General features: G+C 40.0%; 1 protein-coding gene across 1 annotated transcript in view; it reads right to left on the reverse strand.

The window, feature by feature from the left end:
* Positions 1 to 5,241: 5,241 nt before the first annotated feature.
* The window catches only part of PTP4A2 (protein tyrosine phosphatase 4A2), a 34,113-nt gene continuing 24,198 nt past the window's right edge, over positions 5,242 to 15,156 (reverse strand). Inside the window, exons 4-6 of the mRNA XM_012439994.3 lie at positions 10,526 to 10,656; positions 8,963 to 9,037; positions 5,242 to 7,670 (exon numbers count right to left, since the gene is read on the reverse strand). Coding sequence (XP_012295417.1) covers positions 7,562 to 7,670; positions 8,963 to 9,037; positions 10,526 to 10,656 — 315 coding nt within the window. The 3' untranslated portion in view covers positions 5,242 to 7,561. The remainder of the gene's footprint in view (positions 7,671 to 8,962; positions 9,038 to 10,525; positions 10,657 to 15,156) is intronic.

A 15,156-nucleotide genomic window follows, 5' to 3' on the forward strand; every position in this document is an offset into this window, starting at 1 on the left:
CGCCTGTAGTCCCAGCTACTTGGGAGGCTGAGGCAGGAGAATCACTTGAACCCAGGAAGCAGAGGTTTCAGTGAGCCAAGATCGTACCATTGCACTCCAGCCTGGGCAACAGAGTAAAACTCCATCTCAAAAAAAAAAAAGAAATTGAGAATCTGCTGGCCAATGTCAGCAATTGGGTCAACTGTCTATCCCTGATTCAATCAGCTATGAACTTGGGGGTAGACGAGGAGGCACAAGGAAGGGGCGTCTAGCACCTCTTCTAGTCGGATGAGAACCAAACCTGCCTAGCACAAATCCATACCCTCCAGAGAGACCAAATCATGCCCTTTCTCCCTAACACACCATGCTCTTTCATACTTCCACTGCCTTGTATTATTTCCTCGACCTGAAATATACTGTCCTCAAATCAACCTTTTTTTCTAAGTGTACAACTTAGCAGCATTTAATACAGTCACACTGTTATGCAACTATCACCACTGTCTAATCCCAGAACACTTAACACCACAGAAAGATACCCTGTCCCCACCCCAGCTCATGCAACCGTTAATGTCTTCATTTTCCTTGTATATACCTAGAATTGAATATTGGACATATTGGAATTTCTGGGTCATATGGAAACTGTTTAACTTTTTGAGAAACTGCTAAACTGTTTTTGAAAAGTGACTGCACCATCGCTTTATATTATTACCAGCAATCTATGAAGGTTTCAATTTCTTCATACCCTTCCCAAGACTTGTTATTGTCCATCTTTTTTTATGATAGCCATTCTGATGGATGGGAAGTGCTATCTCATTGTGTATCAACCTTTTATATGTCATCCTTCAAAATCCAGCTCAAGCATGCCCACTCCAGCATCTCCTAATGTGCTCCAGGGCAGTTTTAGTTACCCCTTAGTATCCTGGTACCATCATTTATCTATATCTCTATCAGTGCCCATTCATTCAACATCTACTGAGCACCTGCTGCACACCAAGCACTATTTGAGGTGCTGAAGATACAGTGAATGAAACACAAAACAGAAAACACGCATGTCTTTGTTGAGCTTATATTTTGGTGGGGGAAACAAATAATTAAAAGGTTGTGCAACGGTGGTATTATAGCGAACACTAAAGCATAGCAGGGCAAATAGGGTAGCCACATAAAACTTCACTCAAGATAACATTTGAGCAGGAATTGAAGTTTCAACTATGACACATCAGTGAGAGATAACAAGGAGGTATTCAATATGGGTCTAGAGTCCAGAGAATAGAGTCCAGGAAGATAGAATGGAAGTGGAGAAGCTAATGAGGAACCAGAAACCCAAACTGAGGTGTGGCCACTAAACTAGGTGAAAAGTCACAAGTGTGGAGTTCTAGAGGCAAAAACCTGCATTCGTTTTCCATTGGTGATATAATAAATTACCACAAACTTCGCGGCTTAAAACAACACAGATTTATCCTACAGTTCTGTAGAAATCCTATATGGAACCACAATCAAGGTGTTAACAGGCTAAGTTCCTTCTTGGAGGCTGTAGGCAGAACCTGTTTCCTTGCCTTTTCCAGGTTCAAGGCTGCTGTCACTCCTTGGCTCCTGGCCCCTTCCCTCCACCTTCAAATCATCTCTGATCCTTCTTTCCTAGATACATCTCCCTCTGACCACAGCTAGAAAAGTTTCTCTGCTTTTGAGGACCCATGCTATCATTATCAGGCCTATCCAGATTATCCAGGATATTCTTTCCGTCTCAAAATTCTGAATTTAATCACACCCACAAAGTCCCTTTTGATACGTAGGGTAATAGTCACAGGTTCCAGGGATTTCAAACCTGGACATTTTGGGGGGTTAGGGGAGAAGGCATTATTTTCCTACATGCAAATGAGGCATTTCAAAGAGGAAGTGATCAACTGTACCATATGCTGACATGTCAAAGAACTTATGAGGCTGGGCACAGTGGCTCATGCTCATAATCTCAGCACTCTGGGAGGCCAAGGCAGGGGGATCATTTGAGGCCAGGAGTTCAAGACCAGCCTGGGCAACGTAAAAAGACTATGCTTCAGCAAGGCACAGTGGCTCACGCCTATAATCCCAGCACTTTTGGAGCCTGAGGCGGAGGGATCACTGAGGTCAGGAGTTTGGGACCAGCCTGGCCAACATGATGAAACCCTACCTCTACTAAAAATACAAAAATTAGCCAGGCATGGTGGCATGCATCTGTAGTCCTAGCTACTCAGGAGGTTGAGGCAGGAGAATCACTTAAACCCTGAATCCGAGAGGCAGAGTTTGCAGTGAGCCGAGATCATGCCACTGCACTCCGGCCTGGGCCACCAAGCAAGACTCTCTGTCTAAAAAAAAAAGACTGAAGACTATGTCTCTTCATAGCAAAACTCCATAGCTCCATAGCAAAACTTCATGGCAAAAAAAAAAAAAAAAAGTCTTCTTTCCTCGTCACCCAGGCTAGAGTGCAATAGCATGATTCTCCTGCCTCAGCCTCCCAAGTAACTGGGATTACAGGCATGCACCACCATGCCCAGCTAATTTTGCATTTTTAGAAAAGACAGGGTTTCGCTATATTGGCCAGCCTGGTCTCAAATTCCTTACCTCAGGTGATCCGCCTGTCTTGGCCTCCCAAAGTGCTGGGATTACAGGCATGAGCCACCGTGCCTAGCCAAAAAGTTTTTAATTAGCTGGGCATGGTGACATGCACCTGTAGTCCTAGCTACTCAGAAGGCTGAGGTAGGATTGTTTGAGCCCAAGAGTTCAAGGTTACAGTTAGCTATGATCATGCCACTACAGTCCAGCCTGGGTGACAAAACGAGACCCTCAAAGAAAAAAGAAGTTAGGAGAATTAACTATTGGAATGATCCTCTTTTTTTTTTCTTCGTTTGAGACAGTTTTGCTCTGTCACCCAGGATGGAATGCAGAGGCATGACTTTGGCTCACTGCAACCTCTACCTCCCAGGTTCAAGAGATTCTCCTGCCTCAGCCACTCAGAGTAACTGGGACTACAGGTGTACACCACCACATCTTGCTAATTTTTGTATTTTTAGTAGAGACAGGGTTTCACCATGTTGGGCAGGCTGGTCTTGAACTCAGTCTCACATGATCTGCCTGCCTTGGCCTCCCAAAGTGCAGACATGAGCCAATCCTCATTGGTGCGAGCTCAAAAGAGAAAATTAGAGAGTTATAGGTAGATAACGCTTTGAGTTGTACTAGAGAAGAGCAAAGAAAGGGATGGTAGCTGAAGGGGTAGATGTGGGGTCAAACAAGGATTTTTTTTTTTAATATAGAAATACTAGCATGTTTGTAGGCTCATGGGAATGATCTACTGGGGGAAAGTTAATGAGCAGGACAGAGAAGGAAAATGACTACACCTCTGGGCCCATTGAACAGGTAAGGGATGGAATCTAGTACACAAGTGGAAGAGCTTGCCTTAAATAAGGCAAGGACAGTCTGTCTATAGCAACTACAAGAGAGACAGTAGCACAGATGCAGGTGGGTGAATAGATGTGATGATGGTAGGAGCCTGTGAAAATTTTATTTCTAAGTTTAAAAAAAGTCATAAGCTGAGAGGATGGCAAAGGTGCTAAAAATTTAAGAGAAAGTGTAAATGGGCTAGAGAAATATACTAGGATTGTGAGGTTTTGAGGCCCATGGGAGGTCATGGCTTTACTTTTCAAGGCAAGGTCTCACTATGGTGCCTAGAATGGAGTGCAGTGGCTATTCACAGGTACAATCATTTCATAATATAGCCTCAAACTCCTGGACTCAAGTGATTCTCCTGCCTCAGCCTCCTGAGTAAGTGGGACTACAGGCATGCACCACCGCGCCCGGGAGGGCCATGACTTTAAATGGACTGAATCAGCATGTCCAGTTGCATTAAGTACTTAAGTGCACAAAAAGTGGAGTACTAAACTTAACCAAAAATGGAGTTTAGCCAGGGAAGTACAATGAAACAAGAGATGGGGCAAGGCTGAAAAGCTGAGTGTCACAATGAATCACAGAATCTAAGCTGGGTAATGAAGTACATGAAGAGGTGAAAAGAGGTAAAGACAAGTGGTAGAATCAATTAATTTGAGACTGGTCTTGCTGTTACCCAGGATGAAGTGCAGTGGCATAGTATTGGGTCACTGCAACCTCAGCCTCCCATGTTCAAGCAATCCTCTCACTTCAGCCTCCTGAGTAGCTGGGAGTGTAGTCCAGATGGTAGTGCACCACCACACCCAGTTAATTTTTGTATTTTTTTGTCGGTGGGGTTTGGCCATGTTGCCCAGGCTGTGGATCAATCAACTATAAATGTCAGTACTACAACCACCCACTGTAACTGTTTTATGTCTACATACCTGACACCCTCTCTAGACTAAGGTTCTCCAAAGAGGAATGAGTCGTATCTTTTCCTAGTATCTGAGCATGCTATCTGGGTGAATGGATACTTACCCATAGTTACAGTGAAATTCCACACTCCCAAAATCCTGATACAATACAGAGTTACTTCTTTATTGTTCTTTAATGCGAATTCAAGTAAAAAGCTGCAATGCTTCACCAAAACCTATGGTATAAATAAGCTGGGTGCAGCAACAGGCTACTCAGAATGGCCGTAGTATGCAATGATTGAGCCTGTGAATTACCACTGCCCTCCAGCCTGGGAAGCACTGCAAGACCCATCTCTAAATCTATGGTATAAACAAAGCCTTTGACAAGATGCTGAATTCCTACAGGGCTATATACAAGAACTGAACCAGAAAATGTACTAGATGTAACCCAACTACGGTTAAGTTGGCTCTTACTGAACACCTCAGTGACATGAAATCTTTGAATTTCCAAGCCTCTATTTCAAATCCTTGCAGCAAACTAGCAGGACCGAAAACATCCTTGAGAATAGCAGGCAGAGGAACAAATATATACATGGTATACATATATATATATAAATAAATATATACATATTTTTTGAGACAGGGTCTCTGTCACAAAGGCTGGAGTACTGTGGCATGATCACAGCTAACTGCAGCCTCAACCTCCTGGGCTCAAGTGATCTTCCTACCTCAGCCTCCCAAGTAGCTGGGGACTACAGGAACACACAACCTTGCCCAGCTAATTATTAGAAATTTGTGGTAGAGATGAACTCTGTTTCCCAGGCTAGTCTTGAACCCCTGGGCTCAAGTGATCCACCTCCTACAAGTGCTGGGAATACTGCACCCAGCTTAAACTCTGCTTTCTAAGCACAGACATAAACTCATGAGAATGGAGGGGAAAAAAAATGCACAAAGAGCGTGTAAAATATGTTTTATTGTTCTTTAAAAGGGTTCAGGGTTTGGTTTTAAATCAGGCTGCACACCTTTCAAATCAATCTGACATCTCTCTATGTCAAACTGGCTTCAGCTAGCAATACTTCATTAAATCCAAAAGAAAAAAATTGCTTTAATTTTAAGAAAAAAAATCCAGTTTTAAGAACAATTAACATTAGTCTTTAAAACAAAATGAGGGCTAATGTTTCATGTTGCTTTATACATCCTTCTCAATACAGACCCAGGAATGTAATATTCTTAACTCAGGCAGGCACTGATACTGATGGACACTGTGCATTCGCATACACACACACACACACACACACACACACTCTCCCCCAAACACACACACTCCTCTCTCTCTCTCCTCCAAACAACAAAATTCAGAGTATGTCAAAGGGAAAAGGTTATGGTATTGATCAAAACCCTTGGAGTCAACACTGTCTATCTTAGCTGAGCAGGTATGCTGGTTTGATCTTGAGTCTATATTAGTGGAATCTATTGTGTTCTAAAATAAAGAATTTTGGATATACCATTATTTTTTACTTTAAAATCCTAGAAACAATTTCAAAAAGCATTGTTTTGTTTTGTTTTCTGGGATGGGAGAGGAGAGAATCTACAGATTTGCATTTAGTTAAAAATCAAAACTCCAGCAATAGGAAACAGGCAGTTTACATAGCCGGCCAACATTTGAGGTATCATCAGTGTGAGACAAGGTCCCGGTCTGTTCCTACTGGCCTAGCTGACGCTAGCAAAATGGGAAGCTTATGGCTCTGCACAGCAAATTCCAGCAGGACAAGATGACTTTAAGCCTGTATTCACAGCCTTAGAAGCAGGGCACTACTGAGTATGTAATATTTAGAGGTGAAAACCGTGCAAGAGCCCCTGATGGTACCCCTCTACCTTCTTTGTCCATGCAGCCTGATCTTAACTGCCTTCCAAAAAGTAGCAGAAAAACAGCTTTTCTAGATCAGCACATTAAACCCAGCAAAGAATCTGCAAAAATGCTACCACACTGCTTCACAAGCAACACAGTCCCTTTGCTACTCATTGGGTTACCTGATGTCTCTCTTCTACCCTGTTATGGCCTGTGGACACATACTCACTAGGCATCATTGTTGGTTTTAAACCAAGGATTTTTTTTCTTTTTAAATCTGAAAAGAACCCAGTAATAACAAGGCAATCAATGGTTACACTGAACTTTATATTTGGGGGCAGTTTGGAAAATACCCACTACAAGCATTTCTCATGTCGAAAATATGTGAATTTGCTGTAACTTCTTTGACTGTTGCTGAAAATTCAGTACAAGTCCTAAAATAAAAATTTTAAGCTACCAGCATTCTCTGATACTAACAAAATCAGAGTAATGCTATAGCCCACAGCCTGGACACATCTTTATTGATGGCCTGGAGTCCTCCCTGTTAGAAGACAAGTTTCTGGGATATTCACTTAGCTTCACTGGTTAGGGAAGAGAAGAATTCGACTCTCAGCTAAGTTCTTTGAGAAGAGACTCCTCTTAAAATGCCATTTCCCCACTAATTTATTAAAAATAAAAACAAAACAAAAGGCTCTTGGCTACTTTGCTTAGTATTAGATAGGGTTTTGAGGGAAAAAAACTAACATGAACACGGTTTCATCAGCAAAGACTAAAAACCACCTGGATCATATATATATGTATGTCACTGCCTTTTTTTTTTTTTTTTTTTGGTGTTTTATTTATCTAAAAGTGCCCAGGTGGGCTTAAGGCTGCCAGACTGCACGCACATCTACAACAACAAGGGCTTCTATTCCATCTACAACTTGGATCAGGGGAAAAAGGGAGGTGTAGGAAAGGAAGGAGAAAAGAGAGAAAAAATATACCACCACCCCTCCCCCCAACAAAAAAAAAGGGAAAAAAAATCCCACCACAGGGAGATCTATGTGCCAAGCATAATGGAAGAGATGGTTCTGCACAGGCTAATGTTCCACTGGTTTTCCTCAGAGACCTATTTGAAAAAGTTTAAAAAGACAGGAGATTTCAAAATAATTCAATCCTGGCAGAAATTCAAATTCCAAAACTAGGAGCAAAATCATCCTTCACTGAATTAATTCCTTTTCTCTTTCTCTTTTCTTAAACATTTTATTCATTTTATAGAGAGATTTCTTTTTTGTTTGCTTTTGTTCCAATCATTAAGAGAGTGGTTGAGGAGTACTGAATCCATCACTACTTTGATGACACAGGTAAGATTCCAGATTCACATTTCCAGGTACCAAGAGTTCCCTCTAAATGCCACAATCAAGTCAGCCTTTGTTTACATTTCTTTCTACTGAACACAGCAATGCCCATTGGTATCTCTGAAGCGTAATCGCATCTTAGGTCGGTATTTCTCCAAGTAAAGCAGCTGTTTGGAATTGAATGCTCCCCTTCTTTTTCTGAAAATACAAGAATAGCAAACTTTATCAGGTAAAAAAAAGAGCTGTCTGATTCACTGAAATGCATTATTTATGTCCCAAGGCCTTTCTAATTCCACACAGCTGAAAACCAGCACATTTCCCATACTATAACACTTTTTTTTTTTTTTTTTTTTGCGGTGGAGTTTCGCTCGTTACCCAGGCTGGAGTGCAATGGCGCGATCACAGCTCACCGCAACCTCCGCCTCCTGGGTTCAGGCAATTCTCTTGTCTCAGCCTCCTGAGTAGCTGGGATTACAGGCACGCGCCACCATGCCCAGCTAATTTTTTGTATTTTTAGTAGAGACGGGGTTTCACCATGTTGACCAGGATGGTCTCGATCTCTTGACCTCGTGATCCACCCGCCTCGGCCTCCCAAAGTGCTGGAATTACAGGCTTGAGCCACCGCGCCCGGCCCTATAACACTTTTTAAGAGCTAAGTTGCAACATGAACTTTGAGTCCTCCTAGGAGGAGGAAAAATTTTCATTGCTGACCATCGTTATAGCCTATTAACCATTTAATAAAGATCAGAATAGTTTATCCAGAAATATCTGACTATATTCTTCCCAATTAGATTGATATATTCTTCAGATTAGAGTTGGTAGCAGATAATTAGGATGCTAAATATAATATTAAGATGAAGAAGCAGGCTCAAGACATACACTGATGACATTCCTTGAAATGTGTTACCTTCCTAGAGCCGCTACCATATATCATTTCATGCTTTCCGTCACAAATAGTCTTTTCTTTGGTTTTCATTTTTTAAATGAAGGGTTGAAAGCGAAAGGGCAAGACAAAAATTGTCAAATAATTCTGGATAATAAAATGGCATGACTCATTATTCCCGATTGATGCCAACATCCTGTCTGGGCACTACCATCCTGATTTTGTGCCTGAACAGATCACTTAAGAGTCCCAGGTGATTAACTGCTCCTTTATACATTCTTCTTGCCTCCTCCTAATAGAGAACTGTATTTGGAAGGTATTTGGAATCTGTTAAAAGGGGCATTTTCGAGATTCCTAGATATTCAAACAATATACTGGACATATTCTATAATGTCCAAATTTGCCACCCAAATTAGAAAACTTTAAATCTGGAAGCCAGCTGTACTGAGTCTCTATCACTTGTTCTAAAGTTTTTACATCTTCAAATAACACTTTAAGCCAAAGAAAGTAAATTATCCCACACTACAAATGAATACCCACTTCCATAATTCCTTCCTCATTGAAGATCTTCCTTTCTGTGTTTCTGAACAAAAAACTTCATACTCACTGTCTTATAAACTGAACTGCATCTTCGTACTTCATTCCACATTCAATCAAAGCAAGTGCAACCAGCACAGGTGCCCTGCAGAAAGAAACCCATATGTAAACATCCATAAGTCTTGGAGTGAAAGAATTTTTAAAAATCCATAACTTCATATTACCAAAGCAAAGCATAAGCTTTCTTTTCTCTTATATACTAAAGTAGCTGATACCTACCTAATACAGTAAATATATCTCATCATTATAAATTCTATGAATTTTTTTTTTGTGGAGGAGACAGGGTCTCACTCTATCAAGTAGCTGGGACTACAGGGGCCTGCCACCACGACCAGCTAATTTTTGTATTTTTAGTAGAAATGGGGTTTCTCCACGTTATCAAGTCTGCTATTGAAATCCTGGGCTCAAGTAATCTGGCCCCCTCCACCTCCCAAACTGCTGGGATTACAGGCGTGAGCCACTGAGTCCAGTCCGATATCTACTTTTAGTAAAGCACTGAATTCTAAACCTTAAGAGATCTTTACTCTTTAAAATATCTTATTATATATTAAATTTCTCATCACTATATATTATCAAAAATTCTTCATTGGTCTTTAGCCATTATCACAGTAAAATAAATGGCCAAACATATTATGTATCTCCAGTGTGTCAGAATTTTCATTACCAATTGGTTTTAATAGTTCCTTATCAAATGCTAAAAAGGTGCTAGACTTTTTCAAGAAAATCCTTTTGATGAGCTAGGAAAATTCCCAAGAACTAATGACTAGGAAAAGTTCTCTCTTTTTTAAAAAATTTAACAGAGGAAATGATGATTTTATAAAGCCCATTACAGGGCACCAGTTTTGGAATACCTAAAACTAGGATAGCTACTAGTTATAAAATTGCCAAGTTACAACATTATCTTCAACCTTCAGGATAAGGACTAAAACTTCTAACCTTATAAACAAACAGTATTACACTACAAAAAAGGAAAATAGCAAACCAAAGGTCAGAACAGAACAGCCTGAATCACCACCACCTTAAGGCAATGGCAGCCTACACCAATATTCTGAATCAAAATGTGCATCCTAAATTGGCATTTAATCTGCTGTTGATGACAGTGTTGCAACACCATTCCAAGCAATGCTCAGGGAAAAGGGTTTTAAGATCAAAGTCAATTCTTGTCCATACATCTCCTTTCAAGAGTTTAAAGTTCAGATATCTGCTCTCTACCTATTAACTTCCCATTCATCTCAATCCAAAATTAACCATGTATAGACTCATCCAACTCTAAAATTATTTTAATTTTGTTGCCTATTTCAGCGACCTGAACTTTTGATTACTTGAAATAGGGAGACAAATAAAACACTCACAGGCTAAATCCAGGCTGGCATCAGAATCAGACAACCAGATGAAACGACAAGACTGTTTTCAAAAACCATTCCACTTGTTTGTCTCTCATTTCCTTGCCTTTCAGGTAATTTAATGTTATTTAGTATAATATATGCAAATGTCTACCAAAGTGAAACTTTCAACTAACTTAGGCATGTTAATAAATTCACAGACAAAAAGGGTAATAAGGGTAAGAATTTACCTTCCCAATCCCGCAACACAATGCACTGCAACACAGCAACCTGGCTCTTCACGAAATTTGGTTTTTAACAGGTTTAACCAATCATCTACTATCTGATTAGGGGGTGGAGCTCCATCATCAAATGGCCAATCCTAGAAAGAAATCACTTTTTACATTAAATTGATATTTTCTCCAAGATTAACATAATAATGCAGAACAGCTGCACACAATATACATGGCAGGCCTAACTGAACTAACTGTACTATCCATACCTATTTTTAACCCAATTCTGACCATTGCTGTAAAATGATCCAGGACTGAAATTAAAGCCTGCCAAATAAATTAGCCTTCTCAATGAAGTATAGTCAGTGTCACACATATCTAAATTTACCAAAACTTACATAAATCTCTTTATCAGAGTCATAAGAGCTAGCATTCTCCCAAATATAATATCCGAATAGAGTAGTAATTAGCCCTAATAGACAAAACTGTAATTAAAGCCAAGACAAAGTAAGAGAGGACATAGCACATATCAACCGGATTTTAAAGTCCACTCTGGCAAAGCGTACCAACTGGTATCTCATTGGTCTCTACAGAAAATTGAAGACTATCCCCTAAATAACTAAGTTATGACATCTTTTCTTTAAAGAAAGGTTCTTTGATAAGAAATCTCCAACAGTAAATCATAACAGAAACATATAAACTTATAAAAAGGCAAGCAGCAAATATTTTTAAAGTGCTTATTAAATTAAATATGTCCCCATTTAACAAGGACAGTGCTGCATGGCATGGTCCTGGGCAAATAGAGACCATTTTGTCAAGTATCCTTTTCTTTTTCTGTATTCACCAATTTGGGTTATCTTTCAATTAAGACTAACCCCATGTGCATTCACAGTAAAGGCAGGGGTTTATCTTCCTCACTACTTAGCAAGAGGTCCTAAGAAACCAACACAAATAGGGAGTGGGGGAGGGGGACTGGGGGCTGACATTTTATGAGTCTTCCCTCTTCCTATCTAAGCTTCAAAGACAGAAATGCAAAAACATTGTTAGAAATTTTTTCTAAAACATAAGGCTATTCTAATGAGATAGGATAAGGAGACTTTAAGATACTAGAGAAGGAAAGAGAGAAAAGTGACAGAGCATTAAATTGATTCTGCATTCATTATTGGCACCACTAGAACACTTTATGTAACCCGTTAGCCATAATAGTACATATTTGAGTTGACAACTACGCCCCATAATTAAAGGACTGTGTTATTATAAATGCCATACAGAGTTTAACTGTAATTAGCAATAAAACCAGTATCTTAGTCAAGAGCTTACTTCCTCTAATACTCCCTAAAATGCACCTAGTTAAGAAACAATATAAAATATGCTTCACTTACTCATATAAGTAGTACCTATTTTTTAAAAATCATTAATCATTTAGAAACATCTGAACCTCAAAATAATACAGCTAAAACCATCATCAGTCCATTCCAATGTGTGTCTGGTTTGCAAGAGTATTCAAAGGATCGACGGCCTTATTTGGGGGATATCCTCTTACCATGAAATGTTCCAAAACCCTCTTCACCTAGCAAAAGTAGATTAACTCTTATAAAATCTCTGTCTGGGAAAAGGATATTCCAAGCTTAAGGCTAAATGCCCTTGTTTTTTCAAGTATAAAGTTAAACCTTTCATTTTATCTGATCATGGCTATCTATCTATCTATCTATCTATATATCTATCTATCTATCTATTTATGACTTCTTTTCCTCTGGGTAGATAGTCAGTAGTGGAATTGCTGGATCAAATGGTAGTTCTACTTTTAGTTCTTTAAGGAATCTCCACACTGTTTTCCACAGTGGTTGTACTAGTTTACATTCCTACCAGCAGTGTAAAAGTGTTCCCTTTTCACCACATCCCTGCCAACATCTATTATTTTTTTATTTTTTGATTATAGCCATTCTTGCAGGGGTAAGGTGGCATCACATTGTGGTTTTGATTTGCATTTCCCAGATCACAGCTATTTAAAGCAAAACAAAAACCTAAGTTTAAAGACCTGAAATAAATCTTAAGCCTACCATTATCTTCTACAAACTAGTTCAAGTTCTTTAGTTCATTTCTATTTCACAAAGATGTTTACCAACATTACTGACTCAGACTATGGTCCATCCAGTCATTTTCTCACTCTGCCATCTGTCAAACAAGTTGATTTTTGCTCACTGGAGAACATATTCATAATACAGCAAAATAAACTTGTATGCAGCTTATTTTCAGAAGTTTAAATTTTATTACTATTTTTTTTTTTTTGAGATGGAGTTTTGCTCTTGTTACCCAGGCTGGAGTGCAATGGCGCGATCTCGGCTCACCGCAACCTCCGCCTCCTGGGTTCAGGCAATTCTCCTGCCTCAGCCTCCTGAGTATCTGGGATTACAGGCACGCGCCACCATGCCCAGCTAATTTTTTGTATTTTTAGTAGAGACGGGGTTTCACCTTGTTGACCAGGATGGTTTCGATCTCTTGACCTCGTGATCCACCCGCCTCAGCCTCCCAAAGTGCTGGGATTACAGGCGTCAGCCACCGCGCCCGGCCTCTATTACTATTTTTTAAACACAGGACTGCATTTGATACATTTACACTCATCCCCAATGATTTCCAGCAGTGGACAGTAAAGTCATTTAGAAATTTGAATGCAAGCAAATTACCATGCCAAACTATTAAAACACATTTTTTTTATTATTTATTTTTTTGTTTTTTAGACAAGGTCTCTGTCACTCAAGCTGGAGCACAGCAGCACAATCACAGCTCACTGCAGCCTTGACCTCCTGGATTCAGATGATCCTCCCTACCTCAGCCTCCCAAGTAGCTGAGACTATAGGCACATGCCACCACATCCAGCTAATTTTTGTATTTTTTCAGAGAGACAGGGTTTCACCATGTTGCTCCACTAGTGTTGGAACTCCTGGTCTCAAGTGAGCCGCCCACCTTGGCCTTACAGAGTGCTGGGAACAGGCATGAGCCACCACACCCTAAAACATATTTTTTAAAAACATGTTTGGGCCTGGCGCAGTGGCTCACACCTGTAATCCCAGCACTTTGGGAGGCCGAGGTGGGCGGATCACGAGGTCAAGAAATTTGAGACCATCCTGGCCAACATGGTGAAATCCCATCTCTACTAAAAAAATACAAAAATTAGCCGGGCGTGGTGGCACATGCCTGTGGTCCCAGCTACTCGGGAGGCTGAGGCAGAAGAACTGCTTGAACCCAGGAGGCGGAGGTTGCAGTGAGCCGAGATTGAACCACTGTAATCCAGCCTGGCAACAGAACAAGACTTCGTCTCAAAAAAAAAAAAAAAAAAACCATGTTTTGCTATTTAGTTTTTGCATTTTCACCAAAATGGACATGAGGAAACTTTATGGATCAGATATGAGACGACTGCCTTACCAACAGGTCATTATTCTTTTTGCACCAACTGCCTTCCCAACCACTGACCAATATAAAAAAGACTACAGAGCTACCTTTCAATAAGAAGCAGGAACGTAACACCTTAAACCAGTATCTTCCTTATTACCTTCTTCCTACCTAACTACTTATAAAATCTCCAGTTCTCTTCCTACTACATAACCTTCCCACAATCAAACCAACCTCAAAGACACTGAAAACTACAAGGTCATTTCATTACATGCTCCTAAAAGCTGCTCCTACAATTTAGACAACTATTTAGGGAAAAAAGAATAAAATGTTAACTACTCTATATTTTGGTGCTAAAGAGGAGCTTAATTCCAATCACTTTGTGCTCAAATTGAGCTAGGTAAGAAATCTAATCACACTAAAGCTCCTCAGAAACCTAACAAAAAGTGTCAGGAACTATGCTGATTACTCTGAAGCAAGATGCCTTCTCCCTCTCCTCATCCTCTTCTTCCACCTTTTTGCCTCCTACAAGTTATCCACAAAATATTAGTAACTAATACTGTACTTGCAAAGTGGCAGAGTTCCATATGGACTTAAAAATGTCTGATATAAATTACTTTGTTATATTCAAATTAGTAGGCTAGGAAAAAAAGCTAAATATTACATTAATTTCCTAAAAAATAAATATTGCAAATATACATTTTGTTAAAATGGGAGTACATTTTGCTTTTTACTAGATGAAAATACTATGATTTCTAGGCTTTAAGAGCACAAATGAACAAAACTGCCAAGTTGCTAATCCAAAGAAATTTAAAAGGATTGCTATCAATAATGTATTTTCTGCTACAAGCTTAAAACAAAATGCAAAACTACTACTGCCAGAGGATTTTTGAAGTGCAGTGGCATAATCAAGGCTCACTGCAACCCTGACCTCTTGGGCTCAGGCAATACTCTTGAGACCTCAGCTTCCCGAGTAGCTGGGACTACAGATGTGTACCACCATGCCCAGCTAATACCAAGTTTTATAATCTTTTTTTTTTTTTGAGACGGGGGTCTCACTCTGTCACCCAGGCTGGAATGCCTGGGTGGCGTGGCCACAGCTCACTGCAGTGTCAACCACCTGGGCTCAACTGATTCTCTCACCTCAAGTCCCCAAGTAGCTGGACCACAGCTGTGCATTACCACGCCCTACCAGTTTTTTAATTACTGTACAGATGTGGTCTCACCAGATTGCCCAGGCTGGTCTTGAAATCCTGGGT

The sequence above is a fragment of the Aotus nancymaae genome, unplaced genomic scaffold, assembly GCF_030222135.1.
Source record: "Aotus nancymaae isolate 86718 unplaced genomic scaffold, 86718_ANA_hifiasm-v0.15.2.pri h1tg000053l, whole genome shotgun sequence".
Taxonomy (NCBI): Eukaryota; Metazoa; Chordata; class Mammalia; order Primates; family Aotidae; genus Aotus; species Aotus nancymaae.